Source organism: Cebus imitator, unplaced genomic scaffold (genome assembly GCF_001604975.1).
Source record: "Cebus imitator isolate Cc_AM_T3 unplaced genomic scaffold, Cebus_imitator-1.0 Scaffold254, whole genome shotgun sequence".
Classification (NCBI taxonomy): Eukaryota; Metazoa; Chordata; class Mammalia; order Primates; family Cebidae; genus Cebus; species Cebus imitator.
In genome coordinates, this window is record NW_016107569.1 from 1,244,278 (window position 1) to 1,258,352 (window position 14,075).

At 48.9% G+C, this 14,075-nt stretch overlaps 1 protein-coding gene across 5 annotated transcripts in view; it reads right to left on the bottom strand.

Moving 5' to 3' along the window:
- Window positions 1–12,253: 12,253 nt before the first annotated feature.
- The window catches only part of FUBP3 (far upstream element binding protein 3), a 60,138-nt gene continuing 58,316 nt past the window's right edge, over window positions 12,254–14,075 (bottom strand). For all 5 annotated transcript variants that reach the window (XM_017499079.2, XM_017499077.1, XM_017499078.1 and 2 more), the window contains one exon: window positions 12,254–13,587. In XM_017499079.2, the coding sequence (XP_017354568.1) occupies window positions 13,579–13,587 (9 nt within the window). In that variant the 3' untranslated portion in view covers window positions 12,254–13,578. The remainder of the gene's footprint in view (window positions 13,588–14,075) is intronic.

Genomic DNA, 14,075 nt, shown 5'->3' on the forward strand with positions numbered 1-14,075 from the left:
AAGGATTCTCTACCCCCACCCCACCCCAGCCAGGGCCCTCAGGATCTTTCTTAGAATCAAGTAGGATTCCTGGAGGGAAACCCATGAAAGTGTGGGGCACCCCCTAGACTGAAGACCCTAGGGCCAGACCCTCTGATGCCAGCCCACACTTGGCTCCAGCAATTCCTCCAAGTTCCCTTCTCTGTTTCCAGTTAGGGCTCTGGTGGCTTCTGCTCCGGGTCTGCAGATGTCACTGGGATTCTCCAGGCTCTCCTGTTGCTCCCGACTTCGAGTGGAGCTTTGCCTTGCAAACTCAGTCATCTGATGGGTCCAAGAAACCTCAGAGAACTTCAAGAAAAGTTTCAACTGCAAGAAAAGTCATCAATTTTTAGTTTGTCCATTTTTTTTTAATTGTAATAATGACAGTAGTGACTTCCAAGTTTGTATTTTTTTTTGATACTGAGTCTTGCTCTGTTGCCAGGCACCAGGCTGGAGTGCAGTGATATGATGTCAGCTCACCGCAAACTCCGCCTCCCAGTTTCATGCAATTCTCCTGACTCAGTCTCCCAAGTAGCTGGGACTACAGGCGTGTGCCACCACGCCCAGCTAATTTTTGTATTTTTTAGTAGAGATGGGGTTTCACCATGTTGGCCAGGATGGTTTTGATTCCTTGACCTCTTGATCCGCCCGCCTCAGCCTCCCAAAGTGCTGCAATTACAGGTGTGAGCCACCGAGCTCGGTCTTGCTTTTTTTTTTTTTATACTAGTACTTGATCTGTCTCCAAGGCTGGAGTACAGTGGCACGGTCTTGGCTCACTGCAACCTTGGCTTCCCAGGGTCAAGCAATCCTCCCACTTTAGCCTCCCAAGTATTTGGGGCTACAAGCACGTGCCACCATGCTCGACTAAAGTTTTAGTACTTTTTGGAGAGATGGGGTTTCACCACGTTGCCCATTGCACTACGCACTGGGTGACAGAGCAAGATTCTGCCTCAAAAAAATAAAAACATAAAAAATTAATGACAGGTAACCTACCTATTCATGACAAAACTCTTGGCAAACTAGAAACAAAAGAAAACCTTTTTTTTTTTGAGACGGAGTTTCACTCTTGTTACCCGGGCTGGAGTGCAATGGCGTGATCTCAGCTCACCGCAACCTCCGCCTCCTGGGTTCAGGCAATTCTCCTGCCTCAGCCTCCTGAGTAGCTGGAATTACAGGCACGCGCCACCATGCCCAGCTAATTTTTTTTGTATTTTTAGTAGAGACGGGGTTTCACCATGTTGACTAGGATGGTCTCGATCTCTTGACCTCGTGATCCACCCACCTCGGCCTCCCAAAGTGCTGGGATTACAGGCGTGAGCCACCGCGCCCAGCCTGAAAACCTCTTTATCAGATAAAATGTACAGCGAACATACAGAAGGATAATTAGTGGTGAATAACTGCAAGCATTCCCTCTGAGGCTGCAAACAAGACCAGCATGACGACTCTCACTCTTTCAATCAGCAAGATACTGGAAGGCTTGGCCAGTGAAGTCAACCAGTACAAAGAACAAATGGCATAATCATTAGGAAGGAAAAAAATTAACAGCGGCCAGGGGCGGTGGCTCACGCCTGTAATCCCAGCACTTTGGGAGGCCGAGGCGGGCGGATCACCTGAGGTCGGGAGTTCGAGATCAGCCTCACCAACATGGAGAAAACCCATCTTTACGAAAAATACAAAAATTAGTTGAGTGTGGTGGTGTATGCCTGTATTCACAGCTACTGGGGAGGCTGAGGCAGGAAAGTCGCTTGAACCCGGGAGGCGGGGGTTGCGGTGAGCCGAGATCGAGCCACTGCACTTCAGCCTGGGAAACAAGAGCAAAACTCCGTCTCAAAAACAAACAAACAAAACAAGTAACAGCATCATTTTTCATAAATGATGTGACTGTGAACATAGAAAATCTGAGAGAACTGCAACATTATTAGGCTGTCAGTTCTTCCCAAATTGATCTATAGATTCACTGAAATCCCAGTCAAAATCCTAGCAAATTTAAAATATTTTTATGGGGGATGGGAGATCAACAAGCTGATTCTGAAATTTGTATAGAAATACAGAGGGCTGGGAGTAGCTAAGACAATCTTGAAGAACAAAGCTGACGGACTCACTGTGAAGGTACAATCATTAAGACAGCTTTGGCCGGGCGCAGTGACTCACGCTTGTAATCCTAGCACTTTGGTAGGCCAAGGCAGACGGATCATGAAGTCAGGAGTTCGAGATCAGCCAGTTCGAGACTAGCCCGGCCAACATGGTGAGACTCTGTCTCTACTATAAATACAAAAATTAGCCAGGCGTGGTGGCATGAGCCTGTAATCCCAGCTTCTCAGGAGGCTGAGGCAGGAGAATCACTGGAACCCGGGAGGCAGAGGTTGCAGCTAGCTGAGATGGTGCCACTGCATTCCAACCTGGGCAGCAGAGCAAAACTCGGTCTCAGGAAAAAAAAAAAAAAGGCAGTTTTGGATTGACATCAGATAGACAAACAGATTTAAAATAAAAATCCAGGCTGGGCACAGTGAAGTGTGGTGGTGCATGCCTGTAATCACAGCTACTGGGGAGGCTGAGGCAGGAAAATCACTTGAACCCCGGAGGCAGGGGTTGCGGTGAGCCGAGATCAAGCCACTGCACTCCAGCCTGGGAAACTAGAGCAAAACTCCATCTCAAATCCTGTAATCCTGTAATCCTAGCCGAGGAGGGAGGATCACTTGAGGTCAGGAGTTCGAAATCAGCCTGGCCAACATGGTGAAACCCTGTCTGTACTAAAAATACAAAAAATTAGCTGGGCATGGTGGCAGGTGCCTGTAATCCCAGCTACTCAGGAGGCTGAGGCAGGAGAATTATTTGAAGCTAGGAGGTGGAGGTTGCAGTGAGCTGAGATTGTGCTACTGTACTCCAGCCTCGGTGACAAGGAGAGACTTTATCTCTGCCTCCCGGGTTCCAGCGATTCTCCTGCCTCAGCCTCCTGAGAAGCTGGGATTACAGGCTCATGCCACCACGCCTGGCTAATTTTTGTATTTATAGTAGAGACAGAGTTTCACCATGTTGGCCGGGCTAGTCTCGAACTGGCTGATCTCGAACTCCTGACTTCATGATCCGTCTGCCTTGGCCTACCAAAGTGCTAGGATTACAAAAAATAAAAATAAAAAGAAAAGAAAATGCAGCATATAACGTACTTGTTGCATGATGTTTTTTAAAAAAGGTTATGCTTAAAAATTGTTTTTAAAAATGTTTAGCCGGGCATCGTGGCTCACGCCTGTAATCCCAGCACTTTGGGAGGCAGAGGCGGGCAGATCACAAGATTAGGAGCTCATCAAGAGGTCCCCGTTTTTTTAAAAAAAAAAAAGATTAGGAGCTCGAGACCAGTCTGACCAACATGGTGAAAAACCGTTTCTACTAAAAATACAAAAATTGGCCGGGCATGGTAGCACGCGTCTGTGGTCCCGGCTACTGGAGAGGCTGAGGCAGGAGAATCTCTTGAGCCCGGGGGTTGGAGGTTGCAGTAGTGAGCCAAGATCGTGCCACTGCACTCCAGCCTGGTGACAGAGCAAAGCTCTGTCTCAAAATAAATAAATAAATAAATAAAATTAGAATAAAAATATAAACATTAGCCGGGCATGGCATCGAGTGCTCGTAATCCCAGCTACTTGGGAGGCTGAGGCAGGAGAATTGCTTGAACCCGGGAGGGAGAGGCTGCAGTGAGCTGAGATTGTGCCACTGCACTCCAGCCTGGGTGACAGAGTGAGACTCTGCCTCAAAAAAAAAAAAAAAATGTTTAAATGCATTTAATATTTTATGTTTTATTGTACTTTGAATCAAACAACCATGAAATCCCTGATACCAACCTAACATAATTTGGAAATCACTTGTGTGGTCCAATTCCAAGTAAAGAAAACTGAGGTCAAGAGAGGTGATCTATTGAAGTGGCAGCAAGTCATCTGTCCAAGACGGGAACAAAAGCCAGGTCTGTGGGCCCCCTTTGCCTGAAGGGGATTGTGGATCGTTCTCTCCCCTTGACGGAAGAAGTGGAGTTAGGGAAGAACCTTTCAAAGTATACAGACAGCCAGCTGTAATCCTAGCTCTTTGGGAGGCCAAGGCTGGAAGGTCACATGAGGCCAGGAGTTAGAGACCAGCCTGGCCAACATGGTGAAACTCTGTCTCTACTAAAAATACAAAACGATACAAAACCACAGCCAGTCCTGGTGGCAGGCACCTGTAGTCCCAACTACTTGGGAAGCTGAGGCAGGAGAATTGCTTGAACCCAGGAGGTGGTTGCAGTGAGCCAAGATCGCACCACTGCACTGCAGCCTGGGCCACAGAGCAAGACTCTGTCTAAAAAAAGGAAAAAAGTACACAAACAAAGCCATTGTCTCTTCATGTCACCAACTAATCTTTTTTAAAAAAATTATTGGCCATGGGCGGTGGCTCACGCCTGTAGTCCCACCACTTTGGGAGGCTGAGGTGGACGGATCACCTGAGGTCAGGAGTTTGAGAACAGTCTGGCCAACGTGGTGAAACCCCGTCTCTACAAAAGTACAAAAATTAGCCGGGCATGATGGCGGGTGCCTGTAATCCCAGCTATTCAGGAGGCTGCTGAGGCAGAAGAATCACTTGAACCTGGAAGGCGGAGGTTGCAGTGAGCCGAGATTGTGCCATTGCACTCCAGCCTGGGTGAGAGAACGAGACTGCAACCCCCCACCCCCCAAAAAAAAGGGCCAGGCGCAGTGGCTCAAGCCTGTAATCCCAGCACTTTGGGAGGCCGAGGCGGGTGGATCACGAGGTCAAGAGATCGAGACCATCCTGGTCAACATGGTGAAACCCCGTCTCTACTAAAAATACAAAAAAAAATTAGCTGGGCATGGTGGTGTGTGCCTGTAATCCCAGCTACTCAGGAGGCTGAGGCAGGAGAATTGCCTGAACCCAGGAGGCGGAGGTTGCAGTGAGCCGAGATCGCGCCATTGCACTCCAGCCAGGGTAACAAGAGTGAAACTCCGTCTCACAAAAAAAAAAAAAAAAAAATTATGATTTACTAGTAGAGATGGGGTCTCACTATGTTGCCCAGGCTGATCTTGAACTCCTGGGTTCAAGTGATCCAACCAACTTGGCTTTCCAAGGTACTGGGATTGATTACAGGTATGAGCCTCTGTGCCTGGTCCAAAATTATTTTTCTAATTAATTATGATTTTTAGATAGGATCTTATTCTGTCACCCAGGCTGGAGTACAGTGGTATGATTTCGGCTCACTGCGACCTTCACCTCTGGGGCTCAAGTGATCCTCCCACCTAAGCCTCCCAAGTAGCTGGGACTACAGATGAGTACCACCACACCCCAGCAAATTTTGTATTTTTTACAGAGATGGGATTTTGCCATCTTGGCCAGGCTGGCTGATCTCAGCCTGCTGAGCTCAAGCCATCCACCTTGGCCTCCCAAAGTACTGGAATTACAGGTGGGTGCCATTGTGCCCTGCTCACCTTGTATTTTTTTGTCCTTTTTTCTTTTATATTTTCTTTATTTTTTTGCAACGCAGTTTCGCTCCAGGCTGGAGTGCAATGGTGCGATCTCGGCTCACTGCAACCTCTGCCTCCTGGGTTCAAGCGATTCTCCTACCTCAGCCTCCTGAGTAGCTGGGATTACAGGCATGTGCCGCTGTGCTGGCTAAGTTTTTATATTTTTAGTAGAGATGGGGTTTCTCCATGTTGGCCAGGCTGGTCTCGAACTCCCGACCCAAGGTGATCCACCTGCCTCGGCCTCCCAAAGTGCTGGGATTACAGGGGTGAGCCACTGCGCCTGACCTGTCCTTTTTCCTTAAACACAGAGTTGCAGCCTCAAGACCGTGACTGCACCCTGGTGAATGGAGGGTGTGTGGATCTCGGGGGCTTGCTGTGAGCTCAGCTGAATGGTTGGTAGTGAGTGACAGCTGGGACTGTTGGAAAGCCCCCGTTCCTGGTCAGGGTCCAAGGCAGCTTCTTCTCGGGGAAGTCAAGGTTACAGAATCTGATACGAGAGGGAGGCACCCCAAAGATCTGACTCCTTTTTAATGTGCTTGAAGTAGGGTTTCCTGAAATGTCTTGTGGGCCAGGATTGAACAGCCTCACTCCACCCATCCATGGACCAAGTTGTCACCCACACATCTGTTACTTGCAGCTGTGGGTCTGGGGGCGGCCCCGGCTGCTCTTGGAGTTGCCTCGCCTGCCCCGTGGGCATTGTTCTTTCCCAGCCGCTCAGCTAATGCGACTCCAGGCCCCTGGGCTCGTGATATCCTGGGGACCTCGGGCACCCGGGAGAAGCCGGTGGGTCAGTGCTGAGCTGACGTTTTGTCACATTGCACAGGCTGTCCTGGGCACTCAGAGTGGAGCAGACAGAGGCACCGAAGCAGTCAGAATCCTGCGCTCACTCATTACTGTTGGTTGCCAGGATTTTTTTTTTTTTGAGACAGAGTTTTGCTCTCGTTGCCCAGGTTGGAGTGTAGTGGCGTGAGCTCGGTTTACTGCAACCTCCGACTCCTGGATTCAAGTGATTCTCCTGCCTCAGCCTTCCAAGCAGCTGGGATTACATGTGCCTGGTCTTGAGCTCCTTACCTCAGGTGGTCCACCACCTTGGCCTCCCAAAGTGCTGGGATTATAGGTGTGAGCCACCACGTCTGCCCTTTTCTTTGTTGTTTTTTGAGACAGGATCTTGCTCTGTCACCCAGGCTGGAGTGCAGCAGCATGATTACAGCTCACTGCAGCCTTGACTTCCTGGACTCCAGGGATCTTCTCACTTTGGCCTCCCAAGTAGCTGGGACTACAGACATGCACCATCATGCCTGGCTAATCAAAATAAAATTTTTGTAGAGGTGGGGTCTCACTATGTTGCCCAGGCTGGCCTCAAACTCCTGGGCTCAAGCGATCCTCCCACCTTGGTCTCCCAAAGTGCTGGGATTACAGCTGTGAGCCACTGCACTGGGCTGGTTGTCAGTTTTTGAGAGCTCATTAAGAGCCAGGTGTCAGGTTGGGCGAGGTGGCTCAGGCATGTAATCCCAGCACTTTGGGAGGCTGAAGCCGGCGGATCACGAGGTCAGCAGTTCGAGACCCGCCTGGCTAACATAGTGAAAGCCCATCTCTATTAAATACAAAAATTAGCTGGGCGTGGTGGTGGGCACTTGTAGTCCCAGCTACTTGGGAGGCTAAGGCAGAAGAATCACTCGAACCTGGGAGGCGGAGGTTGTAGTGAGCTGAGACTGTGCCACTGCACTCCAGTCTGGGCGATAGAGCGAGACTCTATCTCAAAAAAAAAAAAAAAAAAAGAACGAGTTGTAAATCGCTTTACATGTGTGCCATTGACTCCTACCACAGCTCCATGGGCAGGCAGATGGCTTCTAGCCTCACACTTAGGATACCAGAGGTTAGGTCGTATGAGGTGCAGACAGGACTCAGACCCACGTTTAAGCATTCACACATTCACGCCTCACACCCTGCTGCCTTAGGTAGGCGGAACTTGCCAGGCCCCACCAGCACCATGGCAGGTGTTCCTTGCACATATGCCTGGCTCTGCTCATGTGTGGGTGTGGCAAGGCTGGCAGGTGTTGCAGCCAGAGTGAGGTTTGAGGAGGCTTCGTAAGAGTATGGCTCTCCACTTAAAACCCGGCAGGTGCAGCAGGAACTCGGCACGGAACCGGCCCCTCCATGCCTGCGTGAGTGAGGTGAGGTCTCAGCCTAACTCTGAGCCCTCATCTGTAAAATGGGGAGCATAGTCCTGGCTATGCACACCCATGGTATGACTCACACAACCATGGTATGACTCTGGCCAGAACCTATTCAAATCTGTTTCCTCGTCTCCAAAGGAGGATAAGAATAGCATTTTCTGCTGGCGCAGCGGCTCATGCCCATAATCCCAGCACTTTGGGAGGCCGAAGCAGGCAGATCCCCTGAGGTCGGGAGTTCGAGACCAGCCTGACCAACATGGAGAAACCCTGTCTCTACCAAAAATGCAAAATTAGCCTGGTGTGGTGGCGCATCTCCGTAATCCCAGCTACTCGGGAGGCCGAGGCAGGAAAATCGCTTGAACCTGGGAGGCGGAGGTTGCAGTGAGTGGACATCCTGCCATTGCACTCCAGCCTAGGCAACAAGAGCAACATTCTATCTCAAAAAAAAAAAAATCGCATTTTTCTTATAGGAAAGTAAGATCTAGTGGATTCTAGCTGTTCGTGGTCGTGATGTATAAAGACTCTGCAAACACCGAATCATCAAATACCGAACGCTTGCTCCTAAGGGAAATACAAGGCAAGGTTCTTGCAAGCCAGTGTCCACACCAATCTACACATCATCTTTTTCATTTTTTAAAGAGATGGGTCTTGCTATGTTGCCCAGGCTGAAATGCAGTGGCTACTCATAGGCACGAACATAGATCATTATAGCCTGGAACTCCTGGGCTTAAGTGATCCTCCTGTCTCATCCTCCCTAGTAGCTGGAACTATAGGCATGCATCAGCACTCCATAATCTTGTTTTATGTGTGTTTCTGTTTAAAGACTCCGTATTGATCGGGCACGAAAACACACCTGTAATCACAACTGTTTGGGAGGCTGAGATGTGTGGATCATTTGAGGTCAGGAGTTTGAGACCACCCTGACCACGCTGAAACCCCATGTTTACCAAAAATACAAAGAAATTAGCCGGGCATGTTGGTGGGAGCCTGTAGTCTCAGCTACTCAGGAGGCTGAGGCAAGAGAATTGCTTGAACCAGGGAGGTGGAGGTTGTAGTCAGCCGAGATTGTGCCACTTTACTCCAGCCGGGGGCGACAGAGCAAGACTCCATCTGTAAATAAATAAATAAATAGGTCCCTTATTTAATATGTACATTATTCATTTGTTAACATTGAACTCATGCCCACAGCACTGTAGCTCAGGTCTGCAAGAAACAGAGCGCGTGTGTTGTCTCTGTCACCGCATGTCAGCCTTCCTGTGCTTAGGAATGCTAGGCGGCCCTTTAGTACTATGCTTGGGGACAGCTTTAGACAGTGAAACCGCCAAAAAAAAAAAAAAAAATGCAGAAAACTTGGCACTAAGTAGGCTGCAAGAAAAAGTGCTTATTTAAGGCACAAGAGCTGAAACCAGAAGGTGGAACGTTGCCTTTTCTACCTCAGCTGGGAACAGGTGCATTGAGTCACTCACATTTTTCAGCGTGAATGACTGCAAATGCCCTGTGAGGGCAGATTTGGGGGTTGCAAATACATTTCGGTGAGTAGGTGAATTTGCAAATACGGAATTGAAAATGATGATTCACTGTAATGCACTTCTGGGGTTTCCATGGTTGGTACTCAACCCTAAATTTTAAGATTTTTCTCACCGGCCAGGCGCAGTGGCTCACGCCTGTAATCCCAGCACTTTGGGAGGCCGATGTCGGTGGATCACGAAGTCAGGAGATCAAGACCATCCTGGCCAACATGACGAAACCGTGTCTCCACTAAAAATACAAGAATTAGCTGGGAGCGGTGGCGTGTGCCTGTAGTCCCAGCTACTCAGGAGGCTGAGGCAGGAGTATTGCTTGAACCTGGGAGGTGAGGGTTGCAGTGAGCTGAGATCACGCCACTGCACTCCAGCCTGGGCAACAAAATGAGACTCTATCTCAAAAAAAAAAAAAAAAAATCTTCTCCCCATCCTGCCAACCATCTTCCTTGGTGGTGACTATAAAAAGTGCGCCCCCAGAGGGCGGTGGTCATGCTTTCTTCTGAAGCCCCAGCTGGAGTGTGCAGCATAGAACCTGGCACACAACTGGCCCCTCCATGCCCATGTGAATAAGGGCAGGTCTCATCCTTTGACTGAGCCCTCATCTGTGAAATGGGGAGATTAAGTCCTTCTACCTCCTAGGGTGCAGAGACCACCTTGGAAGCAGATGTCTGGAAAGGGCCAGGACCCCTTGGTAGATGCTACAGAAACACCTTCAAGACAAAGGACAGCCAAGATGGCCATTGTTTCAAGGGCGATGAGTGTTGTCTTCACTTCTCCTTCCACCCAAGACACAGACCCAGGGCCGGCAGCCCCCTGCGGAATTAGTGTCAAGCCACTTTCTGGCCATTAATCTCTAAGCATCTATCAGGCCCATTTGCTCCAGCCCATCTTCTCATCTTAAAAACCCCCAGCTGGGCCCTGTGGACCAGAAGTGGGGCTGGGAGACAGTGGGGCTGTAGCCAGCTAGAAGCTGCAGCTCTGGGGCGACCCATGTTCTCATGGACCAGGCGCTGCACTGTGCCATCTGTGCCCCAGCAGACCCTACTGTACTGTGGGGGCTGTGGGACATCATGGGTGGTCACTTTCGAGTGACCCTGGAAAGATGGTGCCTCCTAACTGACAGGCCAGGGGCGCTGATCAAGGTGCATTGGCTGAGAACTCCCCAACCTCAGCCCAAACTTCTGGGTGGGGCTGGGATCGGCTCAGCAGGGTCCTTGAGGAATCCTGAGCTTGGGCAGCTGGCAGAGACCCTGTAGGCAAGTGTGGTGGCAGGTGGGGGTGGGGCACACGTTCAGAAGACAGACTGGGCACTCGCCCACCCCGCCTCCCCGACCCTGACCGCCCTTGCAGTGATGACCATGCATCTTTCTTAATGGAACACAACCGCTGAACTTGGTACATTTCAAGCACTTTAGCCTTCCAGTACAGCAGACTGCTGATGAAAGTCATCTTCCTTGGGCGCCATGTTAATGAGAGGCCAAATTTCATATGCTTGCAAACTTTCTCCCCTGCCTCCTGTCGTGCTACACCCCCTCCCCGTAATAAAAGATTGCATCAGAGAGAAAGAGATTTCCATAATTTATAGTATGGGCATTTCACTGGGGACAAGCGCTCATCTGTACTTACCGATACATTTAAGAAAATGCATCCTCCGCAAGCCTGCACCATTTATGACTCTTGGCACAAACCGCAATGCTCAGTCTTCAATTAAGGGACACCTTAGGGTTCATTATCACACAATCGCTCCCTGTGAACCATGCCAAATGCTGTTTTGGCACAGAGCTTGGAAGATGAATTAGAAGGAAGTCTTCCCTGTAATGCCCTCTCCGAATTCCCATTACCGTCATCAGCCTTTACGTCCTCCTCCCACTCGGCCCCCTCCCCCCACTTTCCAAGTGCCTTTTACTATTCAATTTCTCAACGTCAAACTCGATTCTCTGGAGGTGCAGTTAAAGATGCCACATCTCTTTTTTGTCTTCCTGCTCTCAACAGGCCCGCCATGGCCGCAGACGGGCTGCTCTCCACACCCCTTTTCAGCCTGAAGGAGCCACAGATGCTTTCTCCCCCCTCCTGTCAGAGCCTGGAGCACAGACAAGGGGACGGTATTGGCCAGGCACACCCCAACAAGCCCTGCAAGGGCCCTGATTAGGATGGAGACAGCATCCTGCATCTAAGTAGAGGCAGCCCACACAGAAAGGCTGAAGGCCAAGGCAGGGGCCCTCAGACATGAAAGCAGACACTGTGCTCAAAGCCAGTCACCCCAACTGACGGGAAAGAAGGGGAAAAAAAAGGCGAGGCTGATGTTGTTTATTCCTTAATGTCCTTCCAAGTCTGGGGCCGACTCTGTCCCCATGAATCCCATGACCACAGCCTGCAACTTAACACCTCTGGGGAAGGATGCCTCGTTTGTGTCTTTATGAAAGGACAGCAGAGAACCAGCACATGTGCTGATGCTTCCCAGTCCTCCTGGCAACCTGGGGTCCCACCGGGGGCACGGGGCTGAGAGTGAGAAAGCACCACCACCAGAGCCACAGGTGAGGCTGGGGACAAGGAGGCGGGGGTGTCAGGCAGCAACAGCCAGGGACACCCCACCAGGCCAGGGACACCCCGCCAGGCCTAGGGCAGCCCACCTACACCGGTGAGTGTGCGTGCCTGGGCAGGCCGGGAAGGGGAGTGGCGGAGGGCAAGGGGCCGCCCAGTCAGTGGCAGAAGCTGGCTGACCCGCTGCACGCCCTTCGATGAATCTCCCAGCTCCATCCGATGACACTCCTGTACTGACTTCTCACTTAGAGGCTTGGCTGTGACAGGAAAGAGGAGCTGATCTCAACCACCTCTCTCAAGTCAAGCTGTCAAATCATACAAAGCCATTAAAATGAAATTAGCTTAACGACATAGCTAGACATGTAGGCTGTGCGCCGGCGAAGGCGGGCTGGCATGGTGCAAGAGATGGGCGAGGCCCGCCGGAACCCTCTTTCCCTCTCCGTGGCAGTGGGCAGGGCAAGAGGACGAACCCACGAATGGAAAGCAAACAGGCCAGAAAGACTTTGCCCACAAGATGTCTTGTGGAAATTTTATTATATAGAGTGTAAAATGAATTGTCAGTCAAATAAAAAGAACACTTTCTTTTTTTAAAAACCACATACATGCATAACATTTTTCAATTGTCTTTTTTAATAGTTAGACATTTCAAGCATTATAAGAAAAATAAGGAGAAAAAACCAGAAACTGTAACTTCAGTACATTTCGAACGGAATGTCCCTCAGGTCAATTAGAAATGCAAGAAAAAATAGCTTCAATTCCGTTTTTTTTCCTTTAAAAATACATGTTATCTGTACAAGATAAACTACAGTAAACACTGGAAATCATATTATCCCTTTTATTAAATCAAACTTATTTAATTCATACTGAGGTTAATACTAGATTTATTTATTCATCTAGTTAATCTGACAAAATATTAAGAAAATATTTAAAAGAAAAAAGCAAACAACACCTTGGAATTAAAAAATAGTTAACTACGTTTTTATACGGTTTAATGTTCCACAGTGTTTGTTAAAAGTTATATTGAATTTCTTAATATTAAAAATAACAGTATTTATATTTCTGAGAGAATAGAGAAAGGTCTTTTGTTTTGTTTTAAAAACAAGCTTGGAGGTCTTAGATACACAATTGCAACTGGTAATGGAGACATGAAAAGAAACGTATGCTAAACACATGAACACATTTTTACATTCCCCCTTTAGAACTCTAGAAATTATACAAACCCTAGAAAATGCCCCTCCCAACCCTGTTGGACAGCAATACAATTATCTGTCTCAATTCAGAATTCACATAATTAATTACAATACATAATAGTTCAGTTTTTTAAAAAATGCAATAAAACCAGACAGCCAAGATACAAGAAATTAGAAGTAAAACATTTAATGAATGTACACATTTAAGAATACTTAAATACTGCTTTAAAATTTTTAAAAAGAATTTGTTACATACCACCTAAGACTTCCAAGCCACTTTCTGTTGCAACAGAAAAAACTGCAAATAAAAAGGACATGAAACAAAAACAAAATCCAAGCAAAAGCTTCGTGTTGAAATGTCACAGCTCTGAGGCGTGCTCGTGCCTGAACTTGCAGCTATTGCTCCAAAGAGCGCCCCGGAGCTTACACACTTGAAATCACAAACAAAAATGATCAGCAATTTTTAGTAACTAATTTTCCCGATTTTTAGAAAAGTTCCGTTAATCTAAATATAGTGTTTCACAGAACAAAACAAAGGTTCTTCATCAAAAGGTCTGCACATCTAAAAACCTCTGTTACAAACAGGTTTCCTTTCACCATGATTCGAGGGGAAGGCGGCCGCAAGGACACTGTCCTACTGCTCCTGTGGGCGCAAGGGAAGGAGTTAGTCTGTGATGGCGGCTTCTCAAGTCTGGGTGCCAGTGGGGAGGTGGCGGGTCACCCTCTGCCCGCTGGCTCCACACCGGCACCCGCGCGCACAAACAGGGCCGAGTCTCGGCACCTCCCCCGGTCTCTCGACACGGGAGCTGGTCCAGACAAAACTGCTCTGTTGAAGAGGAGGTCTTGGGCCCCTCTCTCTGCTGGGGACTCAGGGCAGGGAGGAGCGAACAGTATGAGCGGCGCTTCTCCGTCGCCACCAGCCCTGACACCTGTTTTCCCAGGACCAGACCCAGAGAGCCAATTTGGCAGTGGGAGGCCCAACCAGCTGAGTCCAGGGCCAGGAGGTAACTGAAATGTTATCCATGAGGACCTGACTGGCATCAGGTGGGAAATATGCCCTGTGGGAACGTTTGGACGTCTTCCCTTCTTTAATAAGAAATCCGTTTTTGGCCTCTGAACAGAACCCTCTAG